The sequence below is a fragment of the Galeopterus variegatus genome, unplaced genomic scaffold, assembly GCF_000696425.1.
Source record: "Galeopterus variegatus unplaced genomic scaffold, G_variegatus-3.0.2 Scaffold5860, whole genome shotgun sequence".
In the NCBI taxonomy this organism is placed as follows: domain Eukaryota; kingdom Metazoa; phylum Chordata; class Mammalia; order Dermoptera; family Cynocephalidae; genus Galeopterus; species Galeopterus variegatus.
This window is the reverse complement of record NW_007731971.1, coordinates 77,314-101,465: the sequence shown is the minus strand read 5'-3', so window position 1 is coordinate 101,465 and position 24,152 is coordinate 77,314. Positions and strand designations below refer to the sequence as shown.

Genomic DNA, 24,152 nt, shown 5'->3' with positions numbered 1-24,152 from the left:
CCCCTCCCCTCCCCCCGGGCTCTCGTCGGCGCACACGTGGGCTCCGGGCCCGGGCGCGCAGTTTGCGCTTTCGCTTTCTCGAATCACCTAGTAGACTGGCAAAGGTAGTGATGTCTTTGGACTGCGTCACTGACTCCAGTCCGTTTCCAGGCTGGTGGTGGTTTGAGTTCACGTTTGGTCTGTCGGTTACGAATTCGTGAAAAGGGTGAAGTCGAGCTGCTTCGCGCCTCCAAGTGCAAAAGGGTTGTTTTTGTCTTCGGCTTGGCCTCTTATGAGGGTGTTGTGTTATAGGGGACGGCAAAACAGAACAGAAAGGCGGAGATAAAAAGAGAGGGGTTAAGAGACCTCGGGAAGATCATGGCCGTGGATATTTTGAGTACATCGAAGAGAACAAGTATAGCAGGTAGAGGATGCTCATCCAGCTTTGCTTGTCACCCCTTCTCCCTTCGTTGATGGGGAAAGCTGTATCAGGAGACAATTCTGTCTTTCAGAGCCAAGTCTCCCCAGCCACCTGTTGAAGAGGAAGATGAGCACTTCGATGACACAGTGGTTTGTCTTGATACTTGTAAGTGAAGCTGTTTGTTTCCCTCCCTTCCGCAGTGGTGAAATGCGGTGGTTTTTTTTGGGTTCCAGAATGTTAGAAAACTTAGTGCAGTACGTTGAACTTAGTGCAGGAAATTTAGAAAAAAGTAGGAAGATAATGGCTTATATTGAAATCCCAGTAGTTTAATATTTAGTATCATATCAGTTGAGTTGATAACTTTTAGTCTCTAGCAGTTTGGTAATATTTTTATGACTTGAAAGTTCTCATTTTTAAGAATGTAAAACTAATGCCAATCTTTTGTTAGCTAACGGAAACTTGTAAAACTACCTGTACTTATAGGTTTGTACTATACAGTAGTCATCTTTTTTGTGGAATTATATTAAGTGAGCTATTTGGGCTAGTTAAATACTTATTAATGACTTTTCCCATTAGCACACAAGTATATTCCCTATTATAAAAAACTGTAATATTACTTTTTCAATAACTGCTCTTTTGTTCTCAATTCCAGTTCAGTAGCTGCTGCTTTAACAAATAAGTTGATTTCTTCCAAAGACCTGGGGCAGCAGCAGTGGGCTATCACTGGGCCACTAGCTTTCTTCAGCAGCGAATGGTATCAATGGCAGCACTTTAAATACTGCTACTTTACCCAGTTGGGTTGCAATTGACTATGAAGAAGTATTGCAAACCTCTAAATGGGCCTTGGCTGTCAGACTGGTTATTTTTTTAATTATAACAAGATTTTGTGGGTTTAGTAGTTGATCAGAACGCACCACTCTTTCAGTGTGATGATAGAACAAAGGGTAGAAATAAGTGCTTGAAAAATAAACGGGAAGGTGTTTCTGCCGTGTTAAGTGTAAGGAGTTAAAGCTTAGATGCTCACGTTTTTTGTACAAGTTGTTTTTATTCAGATCTGTAAGTGTAAATGTAAAACTCCTTGATTTTTTAATTTAATACCCATTACAGGTAGGTAGTTGAGATACTCAGTTGAGTCTTGAAAGAAAACTTCAGGTGAAAAAGTAGTTGGAATTTTATGTCAAATTTAGTTGCTTGAATGTAAGTTGGTAGGATTGAGTACTGAAGCAGTGATGCAAGAAGGTAACCCCACTGTGAGTAGACGGGTTTTTAGCGGATCAGCTAGGAATATTTAAGTGCAGTATTGTGTTCAAACACAATTTGTTAAATTCAAAATTTTATTCATGATAGGGAATTTTAGGAGCAAAGCAAATTCAAGGGAAATCTCAAACTAGTTAATTTTCTCTCATCAGTGAAAACTAAAGAACATAAAGTCTCAAGTGAGCCCTGTGAGAAGGGACATGCTAATGAGCAAGTGACCTAAGGAAGCCAGATTTAAAGACACTTGGGATTTGGATAATCCTGGAGGTGGTTAATCCCTAATTGCTACAAACAGGCAAGCCTGGGGAAAGGGGCTAAAATGCTGGAATATTGACAGTGTTAGATGACCAGGTTTGCTATTTTGTAGATTGAGGCAGCTTTTAGCGACTTTAGAAAAGGATTTAGGACCTAGAGCACTGGTGTGTTAAGTTACAAAGTACAGGATCAACAGCTCATACTTTTATTTTAAAATATTTGGTCGTGGCCTCCCTTCAGTTTTATTGTGGCACTGGTAAATTCTACCTGGTTCTGGCATGCTTCACTTTGATTTCCTGCTATCCTCTACTGCTTGCCTCTAAATCAAGGTAAAGAGCAGAGCAGGTATGTATCAATGTCACATTGTCTCAATTATTTTATATACTTAAAATAAACCTTAAACCTTGGTGGCAGTTTTGTAGGTAGTTTACTCTTTAGTACATAAATCTGATAAGAGTGACTTGGTGGGAGTGGGGCTTCAAGTTGAAAATTGGAACAGCAGCATGATATGTAAAAACAATGTCTTATACAGCTTAAGAAATACATGCCAAGTTTTAATCACCAAGTTTTGTCTATATAGCAGACACATTTATATTGGATGTCAAAAGAATAATATGGTATTTAATATAATTACAGATAATTGTGATCTACATTTTAAAATATCAAGAGATCGCCTCAGTGCTTCTTCCCTTACCATGGAGAGTTTTGCTTTTCTTTGGGCTGGAGGAAGGGCATCTTACGGTGTGTCAAAAGGCAAAGTTTGTTTTGAGATGAAGGTAAATGTAAAATGTTTTTGAATTTTCGTTTGCCTAACAATATTAAGTGTCAAAAGGACTTTTAACTGAAGTTTTCTGTGAATTAGAGGAGTTTGGAACATTTTTTGTGACAGTTACACAAGTCTGTTATATCAGCACTTGCCATGTAGAGCCAGCCCATTTTTATTTAGAATACTCCTCTTTATCAGGCACTTGAACTGACTGCTGAAGAGTTAAAAATAAAACTTGGTTAGATTCCTGGTTTTGTTGGAGAGAAAGACATGTTAAAGGTCTACTTTTTAGTTTGCTTTAAGTTGAAAATTGAGAATGGAAATGTAGTTTAAAAATGTGAATCAAGCAAGTATTTAACTCAAATCTTTGAATTTCAAGTTGTAAGTTACATTAAAGTTTTTGTAAATGTTGCAGTGGGAAAAGGTGGGGTAGAGTTGGTGTCTTCTCTTTGTACTGGTAGCTAGAGAAAAGCCCAAGGCCCACATAATAAGCCAGAGTTCAAGGGTTTACCTTCCTTGGATTAGAATTAAATCATTTAATGATTTGACTTTCAGGTTACAGAGAAGATCCCAGTAAGGCATTTATATACAAAAGATATTGACATACATGAAGTTCGGATTGGCTGGTCACTAACCACAAGTGGAATGTTGCTTGGTAAAGTTCCATTTTAGTACTGTGGGCTCATAAATGTTTAGGGTCTGATTTCAGTGTTTTAACTAGACTCCAGATAGAAGGCATTCTAAACCTTTTTGCCTGTTTTTATCCATTCTGTTCATATTTTAGAGATGAGTAATGTTAGCATGCAGTAGGCACAAGACTTAAATTTTAGTTTTTGTTCCCTCATGGTTGCTTCAGTTTAGGACCATTGGTTTAAATAGAATCTTATCCATGGCGTGCAATTTGTCTGGTAGTTTTATTTCTATGTCTGTATGCTTTCTAGCACTCAACATTTCTGTATCTGGTACAGAGGTAGATAGGGTCAGTATGTCAGTGAAAGATTATTAGGTTATGTATTCATCATTTCTCTTGTACCTTACATCTTAAATAGTGAGGTGGGGCGGGGGGGGTGGGACAACCAAAAACAGATCTTGGGACGCCTTAAACAGTCGGGGGGGGGGGGGGGGGGGGGGGGGGGGGGGGGGGGGGGGGGGGGGGGGGGGGGGGGGGGGGGGGGGGGGGGGGGGGGGGGGGGGGGGGGGGGGGGGACAACCAAAAACAGATCTTGGGACGCCTTAAACAGTCAACTCCATGGAAGTTAATTGTTTTTTTAGGTGAGGAAGAATTTTCCTACGGGTATTCTCTAAAAGGAATAAAAACATGCAACTGTGAAACTGAAGATTATGGAGAAAAGTTTGATGAAAATGATGTGATTACATGTTTTGCTGTAAGTCATAACTAAATTTTCTGTGTATAAATGGCAAGTTATTAGCTGCATTGAGGAATTTTTAGAAGCTATTATCGGTGTCAGTCAGCCTTCAATGTATATGCACTAGCCCGGATTAAACTTCATTTAGTAGTTGAAGTGGGAGAATAGGAAATTTTTTGAGGAAGAAATCACTAACTCATTTTGATTGAAAACAAACATGAAGTTGACCTAAAATCCAGTCCATCTTCTAGGGCAATATTCTTTCTTTCTATTTCTGGGTATATGTGTCGTATTGTTGTAAGTAACCATCAGAGTTCTTAACGTTTAACCTAAGTATGTTTCCACAGGATAAGCTTTATTCATCCTAATTTGAAATTTGAAGTTTTTTAGAAAGCTTATAGGAAGCAGATTAAAACTGTTAATTTTTTTTCCTGTTCAACAGAACTTTGAAAGTGATGAAGTGGAACTCTCCTATGCTAAGAATGGACAGGATCTCGGCATTGCCTTCAAAATTAGCAAGGAAGTTCTTGCTGGACGACCACTCTTCCCGCATGTTCTCTGCCACAATTGTGCAGTTGAATTTAATTTTGGTCAGAAGGAAAAGCCATATTTTCCAATACCTGAAGACTATACTTTTATCCAGAATGTCCCCTTAGAGGATAGAGTTAGAGGACCAAAGGGGCCTGAAGAGAAGAAAGATTGTGAAGTAAGTGAATTTTTTTTTAAATTTAAAAAAAAAAATTTTTTTTTTTTTGTATGGAGGCATTTAGAGATTGCTCTTCTTGGTAAAAACGACATGTAGAAGAGTTGGATGGTTAGTCTGTTCCATTTACTTTCTGCTGTGCATAGTGCTTTCAACCAATAATTTTTCTCTAAGTTATCTTTCCTTTTTATGTGGAGTGTTAAGCTTTCCACAAATTACCTTAGTATAAGGGATGTGAAAAGTCAGATAGTTAAATTGGTTTCTTTGGGTATGTGTGGGGTTGGCTGGTATAGGGATCTGAACCCTTGATCTTGGTGTTATTAACAGCACGCTTTAACCAACCGAGCTAACTGCCAGCATTAAATTGGTTTATTGTTAGACTTGAAAAATAAAAAGCTAAAGAATTATTAGATGGCCTCTCATGATTAGACAGTAAAATAACATCTTTTCCCATTGTAGGTTGTGATGATGATTGGCTTGCCAGGAGCTGGAAAAACTACCTGGGTTACTAAACATGCAGCAGAAAATCCTGGTAAATACAACATTCTTGGAACAAATACCATTATGGATAAAATGATGGTAAGTAAAATGCTTAGGACTTTATCTCAGCATTTAAAATAGACCAGAAGGTGTTCTGGGTAACCCTTTTGTTCATTGTCTTTATCCATTTTGTTAATATCTTAGAGATAGGTGTTTGGGCAAAATTAAATTGGTTACTCAAGTAAGCTCTTTGTAAGGTAAGCAGCCTTCTAGTGGCTAGGCTTAATTGCCTTTTCCATAGATTTCTTTGAATTTTTAAATCCAGCAGCTGAAAAGAATTGGATAGTATAGGATACTGTCACATAAAGTGACCCTTTTTTGTAGTGATAATGGTAAGTAGGCAGTATCTAAGTTATAAAATATTGCCTGCTTTACAGAAATATCTAAGTTGGTATTGTAAGCTTAATTTGATATTCACAAGTTTAAAGGAAGATTTCAACTTTTAAAAATAGGTGGCAGGTTTTAAGAAGCAAATGGCAGATACTGGAAAACTGAACACACTGTTGCAGAGAGCCCCCCAATGTCTTGGAAAGTTTATTGAGATTGCTGCCCGCAAGAAGCGAAATTTCATTCTGGATCAGGTAAGCTGTGGCTTTGAAGTTGAAAAAATGTTAACTGGTAATTGGGTTTGGTGTAGAATACATGTTTAAGGTTGTAAACCTAATTTTTTTTTTTTTGAAAGACAAATGTGTCTGCTGCTGCCCAGAGGAGAAAAATGTGCCTGTTTGCAGGCTTCCAACGAAAAGCCGTTGTAGTTTGCCCAAAAGATGAAGACTATAAGCAAAGAACACAGAAGAAAGCAGAAGTAGAGGGGAAAGACCTACCAGAACATGCAGTCCTCAAAATGAAAGGTAGGGAATTTAATTCTGCTGTTAGTGTGTTGAACCTTTTTACGTTATATGATTTATATCTGAAAAATTAACATTTTGCCAGCAGTACTATTCCCAGAAATTACATTAACTCTTGGTAAATATGAATTTGTGTTTGGCTTGTTTTGGTTTATTTTTAGGGAAGTAATGTTACTAAGCCAGGAGTAAGTAGAATTGTAGATATTTGTAGTGGGTTTCTAAGTTAATAATTAACTGACTTTGTTTCCTGCAGGAAACTTTACCCTACCAGAGGTAGCTGAATGCTTTGACGAAATAACTTATGTTGAGCTTCAGAAGGAGGAAGCCCAAAAACTTTTGGAGCAATATAAGGAAGAAAGCAAAAAGGCTCTTCCACCCGAAAAGAAACAGAACACTGGCTCAAAGAAGAGCAATAAAAATAAGAGTGGCAAGAACCAGTTTAACAGAGGTGGTGGCCATAGAGGACGTGGAGGATTCAATATGCGTGGTGGAAATTTCAGAGGGGGAGGCAAGTTAATTTTGAGTGTTCTGTTTATTTAGTTCCAAGATTGAAACAAGTGATAATCTTGTAATTTGGTTTGTAGATTATTTAGCTAAATTTAAAACAGGAAGTTTGTTTCTTATTTCGACCCTGTGCTGTCCTAGGAACTAGTTTAAAATCTTGTGATGTAGTTTTAAATGCACCTAATGTTCTGTGGGTGGTTAAAAGTGAAACATTACTGTAGTCTTTATCCTTTTTTTTTTTTTTTATTACTGTAGTCTTTAAACATGTAATTATTTTTCTCCAGAACATAAAGGAATGGTCCAGAAGAAGCCTAAATCTGTTGTATAAGTAGGTCCAACACATGTGAAACTAAACATCTCTTCTTTTTAGCTCCTGGGAATCGTGGTGGATATAATAGGAGGGGCAATATGCCACAGAGAGGTGGTGGTGGTGGTGGCAGTGGTGGCATTGGCTATCCATACCCTCGTGGCCCAGTATTTCCCAGCCGAGGTGGTTATTCAAACAGAGGAGGGAACTACAACAGAGGTGGAATGCCCAACAGAGGGAACTACAACCAGGTAATGATTTAGGATGCCTGGATGCGCTGATATCTGTAAATTAGTGTGGAAAGTTGTAGGCTTATGTTGTTGGGGCCTTAGTAATAATTGTAGGGAACATGGTGTGTATGCATTGGTATAAGAAAAATTAAACTAGCCATATGGTAAAATGAATCCACTTCTTTAATTTTTGAGTTTTCAGGTATACAACTAGCAGAAAGTCAGGTGGATTTCTCATAAATGACGGCCCCTGAGAAACCAGCAGAGGGTACCCAAATTTCCTGCATTCCCCTAAGATCAGTGGCTAGCAACCTGTCCATTTCTGCTCCCCTCCCAGCCCCACAAACCTAACAAGCTATTAGGCTCAGCTCTTAAAGAGTTTTTCCTTTTTATGATAGAACTTCAGAGGACGAGGAAACAATCGTGGCTACAAAAATCAATCTCAGGGCTACAACCAGTGGCAGCAGGGTGTAAGTAATTTCTTATGTGCTTACGGACGTTAATTGTATTTTGATTTCGTAAGAATCAGTCGTGAAGATGCTCTTGTTCAGGGATTGAAGTGTTTGTAATGTTATGGGGCAAAGTGTGAATTGTGTTGCAGTTGTAGTCATAATTTTACCTTTTGAAGGCAAAATAGGTTGGAGTTTGCTGTAACTTTTTTTTTAGTAAATACTATTTGATACATATGGTTTTCACTGTTAGCTTTAATTGTGTAAACTAACCAAGTTATGTGTTTCCTTTTGTAATATGTATTGATAATAATGGTCATTGATATTAAAACTAAATCTGGTTTGATAGAAGTCAGAGGTATGACAAGTTATAAATTTGTTTCCAGCTATTACTCTGAATTATATTCATTGTCATTTCCTAAAAGCAGTTTGAGTGGCTTATTGATGTTTTTTCTTTAAAAAAAAAATTTTCTCTTACAGCAATTCTGGGGTCAGAAGCCATGGAGTCAGCATTATCACCAAGGATATTATTGAATGCCCAAATAAAACGAACTGATACATATTTCTCCAAAACCTTCACAAGAAGTCGACTGTTTTCTTTAGTAGGCTAACTTTTTAAACATTCCACAAGAGGAAGTGCCTGCGGGTTCCTTTTTTAGAAGCTTTGTGGGTTGATTTTCTTTTTTCTTTTCTTTTTTGTACATTTTTAATTGCAGTTTTAAAGTGACTCGTAAGAGAACCTCAGCATTGTGCACGATTAAGAGAATGTGTCAGTATTTCAGGGTTCTACATTTTATCTGTAAAATGTGACTTTTTTTTTTATCACAACAAAAGTAAAATGTTGCTTTGTACCTGGTGTCTTTTATTAAGAATTTACTCCCCCCATTTCTCGCAGAGAATAACAGTCGGGAGTCATTGTCACAATATAATAGAAATGTTAGCAACCAGATTCATGGAGGGACTAAGTAGTCCTCATGAATTACATAAGACTCTGTACTGCTCGTATTACACTCCATCCTCTCTGTAGTTTGCTGGGTAGTGGAGGGGGTAAACTAAATAGTAGTTTTGGCAACAACTTGGGAAGGCCTTTTTAAATACCAGTGGAATTGGCATTATTGGGAATGAAGATAAAAGTTGGAACCAAGATAGAGAAGATGGAGTGTATGTAGAAGGGCTGTTAAAAATGTAAAACTTGGTTGCATTATTTGTGGAGGCTCAAACTTGTGAAGGTTAAATACCATAATTTTTCCATTTGTTCTGCATTTTGATTCTGAAAAGAAAGCTGGCTTTGCCCATTTCTTATTAAAAAAAAACTTGTTGTAAATCCAGTTGTCTAATGGGATCTATATGAAGTTAGCTATGTCTGTATGCCCTTCTCCCACAAAATACTGTATAACTAGTGTGCTTGTAGTAGTTAACTCCACCATCTTTGTAAGCTAATGAAAATTGTGAGTCACCCATTTATATCTTAATTTTTAATCATGTCAGTTCTTGAATGGGTATCTCCTTAGCCTGCTGATTTCTTTTCCTTTCTAAAGAAAGTGGGTGGAGAAATTAATTTAGACGTTTGTTTGCAATAAAAAGAATTCATTTTACTCTTGTTTTGGGATTCTCGCCATCAAGGTTCAAAATCCCTTAATACAGCTCCCAAGAGGAGAAGTTTTAAGTGTGTGCTTTCTGGACAGCTTTTATTGTTTACACTGTACTTGGAACATTTAGGTTTTAAAAACTTAAATGTATACTGACGATTTGTAATAATGAAGTAAAGTTGAATTCTTCCCTTCCCCTCCCCCCCCCAGATGACTTATAACATATTTAATGAGGGGAAAAGGTACTTGCTGGGAGAAGTTAACACTCAGTTTATTCTCTTTACAAAATGCTTAATGGCTGTCCTCAACTGATTTTTTTATATACATATATGAGATACATGAAATGCTGGGAACAATTGCTTTTATAAGCCATCATGCAAGCCAGTCATTGATTTCCTTACCGCACAACACTGCTAACTTAAGTAGCTATGTGATAACATTAGATCCCCTAATTTTAATTTTATTGGGTTTGCACGGAACACTTAATCTTCTAAAGGACCCTCACTGATGTGAAGTGAGGAATCAGGAGTCAAACTGTAGAACTAAAATTTGACTTTAGTTTAGAATTTTGTTGGTGTTTTTAGGTTGCTTCTGGTAAGTTTAGGTTGGCTATATTTCTGATTGCTTAGCATTTTGTGTTAGCATTTTTAAATCAGATTTTTAACTTGAATTCATACTCCTAGGAGTTTCCTTGTTACAAGCTAAAGTTTAGTTTTAGATGATGGTGTAGCTTCTTTAGTTGAGAAATTTTTGGAACAAAGGCTAATTCTGTAATTACCATAGGAATACTTAACAGTACAAGGTAGTGTCTCATGGGTTTTTGTCTTTTTAGCAATTAACTTACTGCTAGCAACCACTGGCATGAGCTACTTTTCAGTATACGTTATTAGGATTGCATAGATTTACCCAGAGTGAAAATTCACTTTCATGCATATCAAGGTTTAGGTGTCGTAAAGTTTTCATTTGTGCCTTTTAAAAATCTTGGATATATCTTCTAATTTAAAATTGATTATTAAGGAATTTATATTCATAATTGTAATAAGAGAGTAACGGTCAAATAACACTATCCTGCCTGTATAGCCCATAGAATTTGGGGGAGGAGGGGAAAGATGGGATAGATAAAGATGTACAGAAAAATGTACACATGTTAAGAAGCAATTTTAAGATTAGGATTAGTATTGTTTAGGGAAAAAATAACCTTAGTACTTAAATTCAGAAAAGGGAATGCACCAAATAGCAACAAAAGGGAGAAAAATAGCTAAGTTAAGTGCCAAGTTCTGGCAGAATAAGATCTGTGAATGAGAAACTTGGTTTAAGGCGCACCCTTCCCCATGCTTGCCCCTGTCCCCAATAGCAAGCAAAAGTCTGAACAAACAAAAGCAAATACAGTTCTGATCAAATCTTGGTTATACCCAGAGAACTATTGGTTTAAGGGATGCTTTTGCTAGGAAGTTTTGCAGGTAATACATGCTGAGTCAAAAATTGGATTGAATTGTTCAGCTACAATAGTATGAAAATAGCATTGCAGTTAATTGGAAGACTAAAACTTAGAATGCTAGAAGATAGAAATGAAGTAACTAAAATTAATTATCACATAAGAAGTTGTCTTTGTTGCTGATAGGTTACATCATACTAAAACAGCCTTTGAAGAGCTCCGGCTCTGACCTTTTAAGTCAGTGACCAGTGTTTAGCCTTAATATCCATATAGCAGGATGAAATCCTGAAATGAAGATTGAGTCGAGTCAATTTGACATTGCAATGACAAAAGGAAGCAATATTAAATCTATAAACAAATAAGCTCTCGTCTAGAATAGATCTTGTGTAAATAAATATAAGGAATATGAACTTAGATGCCCTGAACACTAGCAACAAGGTATTAAAGCTTCTTTTTTTTTTTTTTTTCCTTTTTGTCTTTATTCGTGTCCGGCAACGGACCGCAACCCTCAATGTTGCGCCCGTACCAGACCGGGACCGGCAACGGGATCGCAACCCTCGGTGCTGTGCCCACCCCTCGCTCAGCCAGTGAGCGGGAACCGGTCTGTATGTGGGATCCGAACCCTCGGCGGGAGCGCCACCGCGCTCCGAAGTGGCGCACTGTAGCAGTGCGCCACCGGGCCGGCCCCAGAGCTTCTTAAAAACAATTTTTTTGAGGAAGTGCACAAAATTGTTCTAGGAAACATAGTACTGTAAAATAAGTGTTTTATCTGGGGGTTTTATACTCACGGACAGATTGTGGGAATTGAATGACATGTTTTTCTATAAACTTGCTCATTAACAAATTGGCTTTTTATCCTAGGACCATGTCTATAATGGCTTCCATTGCACAAATAAAAGTGATAAAATAATATACAGATTTCCAGGTGGTAATGTAGACATCTTGGATATAAAGACCTGGTTATAAATCTGTAAGAATAGATTTGATTTTTTTTTAAAGCCAAAACTAGAATAAACTTTAGTGAGGAAGGGATAAACATCTCTTAGAGCCCAAGTCTTAATGTCTAGTATTGAATATAATAAATGGGTATATCTTTGAGAAGTTTTTATAATTTTCCTCCTACACATAATTGTAAAATTCTTATTTTTAAAAAGTGGATGGATTCGAGAATAATTATCTACTACCCAAATCCCCAGAATATTCATTGAGATATACCCCTGGAAAGATGAATACAACGTTCTATCTAAAGCCATTTTCCCCTAAAATTCTTACTTGAATCTGAACAGTTATTCATTGTTCACATTTCTGGAGCTCTAAGATTGAGGTGTCCAGAGTTTGTGAAAAGCTGGGCTTAAGTTTTAACATTTTAGTAATAGTTAATAAAAGCAAGGAGATTATGTTAACGCCTGGCCTGGCACTAGGTTGCGATACCTATGCACTGGGACTCATACCTAAGCATGAACTATTAAGGGACTGCTAACATTAAGTGCTTTGAGCCAGAATCTATTACTGCTTGAGATGGCTAAACAGTAATTTGAGTTTATTAGTCATATAAACCACAAGTTTCTTCAAATCGTTAATTGCCTAAACTTAACTGTTCAGTTAAACTGCAGTACCCTATGTATCTGGGGAGTCTTTTCCCTGTAATTTTTAGCTTTGAAAGGTTTTTTGGGGGACCATAGCTGTGATTTCTCATCTTGTGCATTAAAACATGAAAGTGGTAGAGCTAGCTAGTTTAGTACTTGAGGTTTTAGTTACATAGGCTACTCTTGAGTCCTCCCCAGTTTTTTCACCCTACCTAGTACTAGTATTACAGGTACGTGTTTGTAAGACAAAAGTACTTGGTCCAGCTAACTCATGTTGGAGTGACCTTTGTCTTATTAACCCTTGTTACTAATCTTGATAATTAAAATAAGCCCTTGAGAATTTGGAAGTGAGCTGCAGTACTGATTGAAGTAATGTGTTTCCCTTGAATGTGTTGGGGTAGAGAAAGATTAAAATCCAGGAGTGCCGAGGTATCTTCCAAAGTTCAAATTATGTATGTTTGTGAAATTGAAAATTAACAACCTACCTTCAATATGTAGTTTTTATGTTTTCCTAAATGTGTTTGCTAGTTTGTCAATTCCAAATCAGGCAGAACAGCTGGACCTTGGAAAATAGGAGCTTACGTGAAAAATAGCTATTTTTAAAAAAAAAATTATATAATTAGGTTGAGAATGTACTTTAACATACTATTAGCCAATTGATTAAAAATAGAGGTGATTGAATAAGTTTAATTGCCCAAGGAACTTCATTTAGTCTCTAGGGGAATAGTAGTTTGGAAATAGATGGAAGAATTATATTCATAACGTTAATCTAAGATTATTCAGGAAATACAACATGCAGTGGGATCAATGGTGATTGTAAGCCCGGTGTTGGTAGGGTAAAAAATGTTGGCAACTGATAGATCCAGGACATCAGTAATCACTGCTTGGTTAGGTAAGTTATTCAGACAAGGAATTTAACCATATGTTTTATTTGTAATTTTATGATTATTGCTTAGGAATGTTTTAATTTCTTTTTCATGTCAGGAATCAGCATATAGTTGCATCTTGACAAGGAACGGGTTTTGCTTTTGAACAAGGCTGAATGTGTTGGTATGAGAAAAACTACTGTAGTTGAAAAAAGATGAGGCAATGACAGTCTAGGCTAGTCTAATCTAGAGAGATGTCTTCTAGAACGGTTCACTTTTCGTTGCATTGTTAGTCACTGTGCTGTGCCAATGGCGTAGTTACTCATGAGCATGTCCAGCTTGAGTAGCTATAATACTGGAAGTTATGCAGGATCACAAGCTGGAGAGCTAACATTGCATCTAACTAATGAATGCTGAACTGTTTTTGGCATGTTCTTTCCTGCTTTTCCTTTAAGTTCCGTTCCATGATCTTACAGGAAGGAAAATCAGTTTTGTCTAGTAAAATGTTCTATACTTGGCAAACAACTTGAAACATTGCCACAAATTGGTATCAGCCAAAAAAGTTTAAAAATTTAAAGGTCACTGAGAACAGAGATGGGTAGTATAGACATCTGATTTATAAGTGTGATATAAATGCTTTAAAGGTATAAAAGCATACATAGAGAAGACAAAAAAATACTTCAAGGTGATTAGGCATATTTGAATAGCAACTATAACAGGGTAAGTTTTCAAGGTAGTCTTGCATCTTATTTGTAGTTAAGGGAGATGGGGGGAGTCATGGTCAAGTACAAGAACAAAAGTTTCCAACTTACTATTCTTTAAAAAATCATTAAACAAAAAATTGTGCTGATTTAAATTTCATCTCCTTTTCCTTAGTCTGTCCATGTGAATGTGCTGTGTGGAAGAGTTAAAGGGCCCAACTAAATGTGTTCCAGTGATTCCAATAGGTATTCCAAATTAATTGCTGCTTGTACATTTAACAGTTGTTGTGTTAGGCTTCCAGGATCACCTTAAATAGAACTCCTGTTTTAAAAAGGTGGGGAAAAGTAATTGGTAACCAGGTGAACAGATTCTCTAACAGAAGAAGGCTTCCCAATTTGTCCTTTGCATACCTGAAGTGAAATATTTGGTGTTCTCTTAGCAATTGGTGGTCCTCTTGCATAGGTTTATGGGAATATATACAAATAGATGTGAGTCCATTCAAGGTTAGATGATTTTTCTAATGTCTCAAATTCCTTATATCTAACTTTCTCCAAGATACTCGTTTTAATATTCTCCCTCTTTAAAGAGTTTAAGTTAATACTTCCTTAGAGTGTTCTAATGAAAAACAGTGAGTCTAGGATAACTTTCTGTCTTGGTTTCCCAAAATCTTTGTGCATTTGTACCATAAATACGCAAATACTTATTTTTACTAGCTTGTGAAAATGTGGAAAATATAGATTGAGGTCCTTTTGGATAATGAAGTGAAATATATATCTTAAAAACTTAAGACTGGAGGGATGGGAAGGCTTCGTGTAATCTTTGATTGTGCCAGTCCAGAGCATGTAATTTCCTGCTGCCCTGAAAGAGATTTCATAAACTTTAGAGGAAATTTATTTTTCCCACTACATACTCCAGAATAATGTCTTTCAGGTGAAATGAGAGGACTTGGGTGCTGTTTTGATTCCAAATGTAGCTAGCAATGTTTGCTCAATGAAATAACGGCTCTACTCACAAATAAAAAGAAGTCTAAAGGCTTTTGAAGAGTAAGCAAATTGAGGTTTCATAACCATTTCTGTTCATTTGAGAAAAAGTCCACAAAACTATAGAAAAAGAAACATTTAAAAACTAAGCTTTGAGTTTAGATGGTAAGGCATGTTTTATTTCACATGACTTGTCTTTATGGTATAGTGGAAGAAACATTTCTATGGAAACTCATCCTTTAAGAAATCAGTATATGCAGAGATTGATTACTTTGATATCCCCTAAAGGTGGGCCATGTAACAGATGGTTTATAAGATATGGACTTAATTATTCCATTTGGAACAGTTAACACCTATTACGGCGGCCAAACTTTTAAAGTGAATAATAGAAACCTCTTAAAACTAGTATTTGCCTATTAATGTATTCAGTGGTATATCTTTTGTCAAGATGAAAGTACTGATATAAGTCATCCCTTATAGGAAAGGCAAATGCAGTGGTTGGAAAGCACTCAAAGGTATTTCAACACATATCTGTAGTGCTCACATTACGAACTTTGAAAAATACCTTTGGAATAAAAATGTTTTGTCCCAACAGCATCCCTTTTAAGAAAAAATATAAAACATTAAAAAATGGAACTTAATGTACAAAATAAGCTGTGTAAAATACCAGTATTTGGGTGGTTAGAGGATATCTGTATATTATATGGACCTGATTTGATGACTACTGGACTATTTTAAGATGCTTCCAAAAATTATTTTATTGTAGAGGACCATTAAAGATCAGAACTATAGCAATCGTTTTAATTTTTCTACTTTCCTTGTTAAGGTCTTATGCTTACCCAAAGAATAGTGTATATATCTTAACATGACTTTTAAAGGGGGTGCCTTGATCCCCGTCACAGATTTTTATCTAGGAATAGAAGGATTCAAACCCTATTTGATCCCTAGCTCTTTGCTGAAAAGTTGCATAAACAGGAATCCTGAATTTATTATATAGACCTCCTCGCATTATATAATCGAAGCAAAGGGAAACCAGCGATGGAGTAGAGGTACGTAGACTAAAGAGATGCTTGCAAATCACATAATGGTACTAGGGATAGTCAGTTTCTCATTGCCAAACTCAGTATAAGACAACTCCAGAGAAAAATTCCTAGTTAATTTTAAGTTCCCTGAGGTCCTTTTATTGAAATGGAAAAACAAGTAGTCAAGGAAAAATGGAGGGGTGAGGGAAGGGGGAACTGCATAAAGCACTAGAAAGATAAAGTAGGTGTGATAGATATGCCACAAAAGGTTTTCAAAACTACTAATGACCACAATTCTATTTTAATCAGCTATTTAGCTGGTACCTACTGCTATATCACCTAGTGTGAAATTTTGGAATTGATGGAACAATGAAGGAAGCAGTGCGTTGGATACTCGAGTGGGCCTGGAAGGTAGGTTACTCTTACAGTTTAACATTTGCTAAGTATGAGAGTTTGGATGAGAGGGAAACCTGGACTGCTAGTGAACATTTACCAATTCTAACAATTGGCTTTTGTGCTAGACACTTGACTGGGAATGTAAAAGGTAAAGATGGACAAGGTTCTTGCCAACAAGAAACTTAGGCTCTATTTGGAGCACACACCAGTGACTGATAAAAAAATTCCTGTTAAGGCAGATAAAACAAAGTAGTGTGAGGACCTAAACAAAAAGGTGATTATAATTCCCAGAGGTTAGTCACTAAGGAAAAGAAAGAAAAGTTATGGAGAGTAGATAGGAAAGGCATTCCAAGTGGAGTGAAAGAATTTTAGTAGAGGCATGGATTAAGGTGTAAGTGTCTTGGTGGGCCAGAGGCTTGGCAAAACTTTACACAGTGTGGACTTGAAAGCAGATTAAAAGTGGAAGGGTCAAGACTAATTTGGAGGCCTTACTGAGGGTGTTCAGTAGCAATGTGATATTTAGTTCAATAATTCATCAACACATTTGCTAACATCTTGATAGTTCAAGAAGAAAATAGAAGTCATTGATCATGTAAACATGAAATGACATTTTAAAAGTAATACAACCAAATAAGTATGTTACTATTTTGGGTTTCTTTTTATCCAGGTCTCCGGTTTATGCAGTCATTTCTACTGTGAAAATGAACTTGACCTTGTTTGTGGAGGCATTGGGATTTTACCAACCAAGAGAGGTAAGATGTATTCTCAGTATGCTTGTTAGAAGGGACTTTACTTGTTCCAGCTGCCCGGTTTTACATGTTACATAAGTGAGTAAACTGAAGCTGAGGCATAAGTGGCCTACTCACAGAGCTTATTAAATATCAGGCTATTGACTATTGCTTATCAGTACCCGCCCCCCCTTCGTGCGGTGCTGCCTCTTCAAACACAAGTGACTATCACATATGGAATTTTTAACAATTACTTGGTCATAACCAATTTGAATAACGTAGACTGCACTCAACTTTGGTTTGTGTCAGTAAGAGTGGGCAGATCTTGCAAACTGCACATCAGTGTCCCAAAGTTCTTACTTTGGTGGCTGCCAGGTTAGAATCAGCATGAATTTTCTCTCAAATTGTTTGACAGTGTCATTATGGTAAACTACACAGTCTCTGCACCCTTACCCTCACTGACAGCCAGGAGAAGGTGGGAATGGGAGGGAAAAATACTCGATTGAACTGGAGCAAGCCCCACTTTTTTGAAAAAGGACGTAGAACAGAATAATTTTAAAGCATCTCTTCTTTGCTCCTTGATACATTGAAGTAATAGATGAATAATGGCCATAATCCTGTCCACTGGTGTCTTTTTCCCCCCATATTTCTTTACCATTTCTTAAGTATCTGGCTTGTATTGTTATATTGATACTTATTTTAATGGCTTTATTTCCTTATGTCTAGGAGAGTTCTCCTGGATGAGTTAAGTGCTGAGTATTTTAGTTGGTATTGGGAACTTTTATTCTTGTTTTTTGCAGAATTTTAAAATTCAGACGAGCAAGCTGTCCCTCCACCCAATTTTTTTAATGGCAGCTGATTGACTTTTAAATGGCTTGTTTACATTAATGTAATAATGTAAGTGTAATTCTGCAATTCTTTGTCCATTGCACCAGTTTACCGAAGAAGTTGTGAAAATTTTTATACATACCATGTGCGTATTTAAATTCAAAACTAATTTTACTTAAAAACTAAAACCTATAGATATTGATATTCAATTCTGTGTTTCAATTAAAAAAAACAAACAAACCCCTGTATACTTCCAAAATACAGTTAAAAACAACTTTTACTTTTCTGGAAAAGGTACTAACCTTTTGACAAATGGGAGAATGGTGTTGTAATGGGTACATTAAAAAAAAAATTTGCAAAGTGATTAACCTACTCATTTTAAGTCTTACAGATTGGCTTTAGTAACAAAGTATTTGCTCATCTTTAGCAGGGTAGAAAAGGTACTAACCTTTTGACAAATGGGAGAATGGTGTTGTAATGGGTACATTAAAAAAAAATTTGCAAAGTGATTAACCTACTCATTTTAAGTCTTACAGATTGGCTTTAGTAACAAAGTATTTGCTCATCTTTAGCAGGGTACAGTAATAAGGTTGAGATTTTTGTTTTTAAGGCAAATTTAAAAATCCAACTAGGGGAGGTTTTATTTCTTGAAATCTTACCATTGGATGCAGTAGTTATTACAAGTAAACTTTTTCCAGGTACGTTAAACACTAGGCATTATATTTCAAATTTTTTATTTTTATTTTTTGGCAGCTAGCTGGTGCAGGGATGGAATCCCGGACCCTCGGTGTTAATCAGCACCGTGCTCTAACCGAGTGAGCCATCCGGTGCCAGCCCAGCACTAGGTTTTATAATTCTTCATCACACTGCCAATAAATTCTGTCTATATTTTAAGTATGACAGGTCCACTGTATGTTAACACATAAGAATGCTATACTGGCAGTAGATACAGAGCCAGAATAAATTGTCAAGTACGGGCGGGAAAAAGACTACAATTTACACATATTTTTATTTGCTTGATTAGGAGCTTTCTTAATGTACACAGAATGCTTTATCTGGTTGGTCTTAGCTTTGTTCACACTGACTTCAGGGAGTTGTATTTTGGTTTTCTACATTCAAGAATGCTCAGTTGCTGTGGTTGCCATTCGTTGGTTTTCTTTCAGGATCAAGGTGGGTGCTTTCATATAATACCTTATTTTTAATTCCTTCTCTGGCAATTCTTTGCTGGATTCTCTGCTTTGCATAATTATACCTACAGTGGAACCTTGTAAGAAGAGAATATGAATAAATCATTAATGTAAAAGTTCCTGTTGATTATGTAATTACTGTATTTATAATCATAAAATTTTTTAAGTGCTTACAGATGACAATTCTGAGACTTGAAAATATGGATGTTCTAATTTGGAGTGCTGTTTTTGGGTGGATTGCTGCCAAAATACTTATGAACGCACTCTTGTTTATTAAGGTATGTCTACAAAAAAGGACTTATTTTGCTCAAGAAAACATATTTGAGATTCATCCATGTTTTATATTCATTCATCAACAATTATGAACACATTGTTAAGAGTAGCATTTTCAGATGTGATGCATAAGCAGGGAGGAAGTTTAAGTGAAAGTAGGTCGAGACCTTCCTAAGTGAAACGTAGAAACCATATTAATGGAATGCTTAATGTCCTGCATTCGTCTGTTCAAGCATTCAGTGGATTTTCTTGAATACTGAGCAAACATACCAGCATCCTAAAGTCACCAAGATAAATCCTCCTACTCCAACATCACATGATCTTCTAATTCTACCTGTTAAAAATAAGCATAGCTACTATAATTAATTAGAATATGGTTACACATTATATGCTGTATAAATTATTGTTTTATACTCCATTTAGGAAAAAAATATTTATCACACTCAAATAAAAAACACAGATACTCACTAGTTAACAAGAAATGTCCAAGGCCAGCCACAACAGATCCCAATGAACCATACAGTATCGAATCTCGTGCACAAGGAATGTTTTCGACATCTAAAATTCCTAAGAGCTTAAAGGGCTAGGATAAAATAAAAGATAACCTAGATTGAACAAGAAAATATTTTATTTCAGGGTGGCCTGGCAAAGACTACAATACAAATGCCATATTTATATATGCCACGTGACAACCTTGAGTCAGTTTAAATTCAAACCTGTGAATTGTCTTTGATTGTCCTGCTTTGGTATACAACCTGAATCTTTAAATTAGAAACCTTGGAAATTTGACCAGAAAGCCCCAAACAGGATAACTTGTATCATAATTGCTAATAGACTGACTTGGAAGTGACTATGTATGATATCTTATGAGCTCTTTATTTGGCGAATTTAGCTGTCACTGAAATTAAAAAGTAGCATTAATTTGCTCCAATAACTCAAGAAGCGTAAGTGAAAAAAGTCATTTGAGCCATGTGTGCTTATAACATTAATGTAGTGCTGTTTTAAATTTCTCTTGACAACTTTTATTTTCAGTTTTTATTGGTATCAGGTGAACATCGATGGTGGTCATAAGATAAATATTTCATGTTAAACGTGGGCAGTATGTTTATCTGTTTCCTTGCCTATGACATGAGGTTGTACTTAATTACACTGTTCATGGTACATGGTAACCACAGCTAAGTGTGCCGAAAAAAATCTGGGACTCCCGAGAGCTGAATTTTTGTCTCAGTTCTGCCACTAACTTCTGTGACCTATAGGTTATTCTTATATCTCTGGCCTCAATCTGGAAAATGAAGGGGTTGAGCTACATGATTATTAAAGTTCCTTCAAGTACTAAAATGACTTCTTTTTCTACAGTCTTCACTGGATTATGGACTTGGATGTGTCACTCTCAACTATTTTAGTGTGGGTAGGACAGACCATGTTTAGCAGTCAAACTTATGTTTAACTGGCATTTCTGTTAATAAAGTCTTAGAAAGCGTTTTTGGTAACACTGCTCGTAACAGGAATCTCCTTGTCCATTTAAAGATTTCACAGTTTTTAGAAATATTTTATAAATGGTTAGTATAGTGTGGGTGGGGCAGGACATTAAGGTGGAGGAGGATTCTCTAGGATGAGGTGATAACTAGAAGTTGATCTGTATCATAATGGGAAAGAGATAGGGAGGGCAGTAAAAGGCAGGTCGGAACAGGAAGATACTTCTGTATTTTTGCCTCTGCTTTGACTCAAGCACTCAAGCATCTGCTGGAAAAGACAAGCTGTGACTTGGTTCATAATAAAGCAAAAATTATATACTGTAGCATTCTATTTCATTTTTTTCTTCTTTCTGTCCTCCCCACTAGGATTGCTTCATGAACACAGCAGGTGCTCGTAGTTACAGGCTTTAAAAGTGGAATACAAATCACATAAAAAGAGGTTTGGGGGGTTTAATTCTGCTTTTCTAGGCTTTTCATTGAGCAGAAAAGATGTCCTCCCCACTAGGATTGCTTCATGAACACAGCAGGTGCTCGTAGTTACAGGCTTTAAAAAGTGGAATACAAATCACATAAAAAGAGGTTTGGGGGGTTTAATTCTGCTTTTCTAGGCTTTTCATTGAGCAGAAAAGACTCTTTCTTACCGTATCAGCTCAAAAACCCAGGGGAATATAGGTCATGAGGGTAGGTGCCATGCTGACAGGGAATGCTCGACTCTGCACTGCAGTCTGGGACTAATGCCAATCTAACCTGTTTCGCAGGGGGTGGTGGTACTTAGTACGAGTTTTATCAGGTCTTAGATGTAAGTGTGAGAACAGCTTTCTACCACATTTGGGCAAAGGAGTGCTAAGCTGAGAGAATGCCAAGCACTGCTGTGTGCCACACACCTCAGTCCCCATTCCCCATCCACCCAAAGCTTTTTCTGTCAAGGATTTTTCATTTGGATTCCCGTCCATGATGGATACACTACAGTCTACAGACAACATTTTCTGGAGTGCATGAGCAAACTAAACGAAAAGTGTGTGTAGAATATACTTGCCAGATGACTATCATTCTTTCTAAACCCTCCACGTCCTTCAATTATGCCCAGTGTCAGTACTCCTTACCGTTGCTAGGAAGGTCCTGCATGATCTGGCATCTACCCTGCGTTTGTATCCTCCTCTCCCAGGTCCTCTAGTCTAGGCATACTGGCCTTACCAAATTCTTCTAACAAGCCTAGATGGTTATTGCCACATGTCTTTCTCCTGGACCTTTGCATGGCTGGCTCAGTAAAAAATTCTTATTAATTCTCCCAGTAGAATGTGAGCTCCACAAGGACATGGATTTTGCCTGTTTTGATCAAGGCTATATCCCTGGTACCTTATTCAGTGCCTAATAGTAGATATTATGTAAATATTTCTTGAAAGGATGAATTAATGAATTCAGGATTTACCTTAATGTGAATTTACCTGTATGTAACAAATTTCATATTAGAAAGTTTCTTGAAAATCAAGAATGACAGTAGAAGACAGTTTTTAAAGGCTAGTTCTGTCAAGGTGTGCTAGCTTGGGTAATTCCCATTTTTACCTTAGGTTTGCTGATTCTATTAAATAATCCATTTCCCTGGGTATAGAATGATCACTGACGAATTAAAAAAAAATAATAATAACTGCAAGCTTCCTTTTCTGACACTACCCTGAGCTGTTGATCAGTCCTACCTTATATTTTATTATCTCTTTGATGAGCTTTGATGGTACTACTGTTTCCTGAGCAACTTAATTTGTAGATATTACCCTGCCCCCCCAATCTGGCAGTGCTCAGTTTTAGGGCTTGGAGCTATCCTTCATTTCAAATATTGTTTTGCTATTATGTGCCAATTAAATGAATCAATATTGATTCAGTTTTTTTCTTTCACTGGATTTTTCGATTTCCAGTATATTAAAGCACTCTTAAATATCTTAAAGATATTTTTCTCCTATCAAAGATGAGCAATCAGATGCAGAAGGGATAAAAGTCACATTCAAGATTCCAGTGTTCATCACAAAGCTGAATCTAGGATTTAGCGTTTGCAGTTACAGTGCATCTTAAAATATGCAAATTTTAAACTAGGGTACATTTTTTAACACTAAGCATATATTCCAAACGGTAAGTATGTGAGACAGTAAAAACAGAAAAGGCACCAAGTGTATGAATTGACAACTTTTAGCATTAAATATGAAACCAATTTATCCAACATTAGTTCATATTAACCACTTGATATGTCTTGGCCAAATTTAGATGGAAACATCCCCAGAGAAGCCAGAGCAAGTGAGCAAAATTTCCAAGCTGCGTAGAGAATATCCTAAAACAACAGATTAGGAACCATCTAGCACACAGTCTTCAGTAAATATTTGCTCATGACCTGACATTATAGCTCTGCAGTTTATTATTTTTAATTTTTTAATTCTTGCATTATCTTTTTTCTGAACACTTATTTGCTCTGCACTGAGGATATAGATTGGGTCCCCTGCTCTTAAGGAGCCCAGGCAAAGAGGAAGACAAAATATATAAACTTTTACCTTCCAGTATGATAAATGCTGTAATGATAAGGCTATATACGAGATGCCAGGGAAGATGGAGAAAAGTCTGCTTTGAGACATAAGAGGCCCTTCCAGAGACGAGAGCGAGCCTGGTTTAGCTTTACTACACCAAGAGTTTGGGTTTTATCCTTTAAAAAAAATCGGTGCTACGAGTGGATTTTAAGCAGAGGGATGAAACCTGTCCAGTTTACAGGTAGGAAAGGGCACGCTGACGATCGTGGCAGGTGGACTGAGGAGAGAGCACCAAGACAGGAATACCAGCTAGGCAGGCTCGTGGTTACATACAAGGCTGTATACCCCACTCGGTCGACAGACAGCTAATGGGAAAGAACCCTTTCGTCTGATCCTCCTACTCTAGACATACATTCACCGGAGTATAACCAAGTTTTCATCCTTCAGCATTTATCTAATCCCCCTGTGTCGAGTGTTGTGAAGAAAACAGTGTTGAAGACACTTGTCCTCAGGGAGCTTTTACTCCCTCTTTACCTTTACTAGCAAATTAGGTGCAATGCCCTTAGCAGCAAAATTTTTTTGCAAAGGATTCAGTATTGTTAGCTGATTGATAATGACCTGCAGTAAGTCATGAGAACGACTGGTCCCCGACTCCCCCCAGATTTGGTCAATCGCGTCCTAGGTGGTGGGAGGCTGGGACTAGCAAGAGTTATCATGGTTTCAAGCCCAAGGCTGGCGGAGAAGCCAGGGACACGTGCTCCGGGCTCAGGAGCTCCACACAGACCGCGTCCTTGCACGCCCCCCTCCCCGCTCAGCCCCCGCCCCGGTTACCTTCCCCTTCCCGGGCTCCCCGGGCTCCGGCACAGCAGCCATGGGGACGAGTCGGCAACCTCAGCCGCGCAGCAAGCCCCGGGAGAGGAAGTGCGGCCAGCCGGGCCCCGCCCCCGCCCCA

The 24,152-nt window shown here is 37.2% G+C and overlaps 2 protein-coding genes across 3 annotated transcripts; one reads left to right on the top strand and one right to left on the bottom strand.

Annotated features, from left to right (window-relative positions):
* The first annotated feature begins 277 nt into the window (after nucleotides 1-277).
* Nucleotides 278-9,221, top strand: HNRNPU (heterogeneous nuclear ribonucleoprotein U (scaffold attachment factor A)). Of its 2 annotated transcripts, XM_008590121.1 has the most exons (13): nucleotides 278-403; nucleotides 492-565; nucleotides 2,549-2,688; nucleotides 3,234-3,333; nucleotides 3,951-4,063; nucleotides 4,488-4,751; nucleotides 5,208-5,327; nucleotides 5,741-5,869; nucleotides 5,971-6,139; nucleotides 6,390-6,644; nucleotides 7,011-7,198; nucleotides 7,576-7,647; nucleotides 8,107-9,221. In XM_008590121.1, the coding sequence occupies exons 3-13, from the start codon at nucleotides 2,608-2,610 to the stop codon at nucleotides 8,158-8,160; spliced, it is 1,545 nt and encodes a 514-aa protein (XP_008588343.1). In that variant the 5' UTR covers nucleotides 278-403; nucleotides 492-565; nucleotides 2,549-2,607; the 3' UTR covers nucleotides 8,161-9,221. The 2 variants fall into 2 exon arrangements, with proteins under 2 accessions (XP_008588343.1, XP_008588342.1); XM_008590120.1 differs by lacking the exons at nucleotides 278-403; nucleotides 492-565 and having other exon boundaries at nucleotides 609-2,688.
* A 9,527-nt stretch (nucleotides 9,222-18,748) lies between these two features.
* LOC103605515 (cytochrome c oxidase protein 20 homolog) lies at nucleotides 18,749-24,119 on the bottom strand. The gene is made up of 4 exons (XM_008590119.1): nucleotides 24,032-24,119; nucleotides 19,687-19,801; nucleotides 19,489-19,552; nucleotides 18,749-19,022 (listed from the first exon to the last, which is right to left on the bottom strand). The coding sequence occupies exons 1-4, from the start codon at nucleotides 24,071-24,073 to the stop codon at nucleotides 18,884-18,886; spliced, it is 360 nt and encodes a 119-aa protein (XP_008588341.1). The 5' UTR covers nucleotides 24,074-24,119; the 3' UTR covers nucleotides 18,749-18,883.
* Between the last annotated feature and the right edge of the window lie 33 nt (nucleotides 24,120-24,152).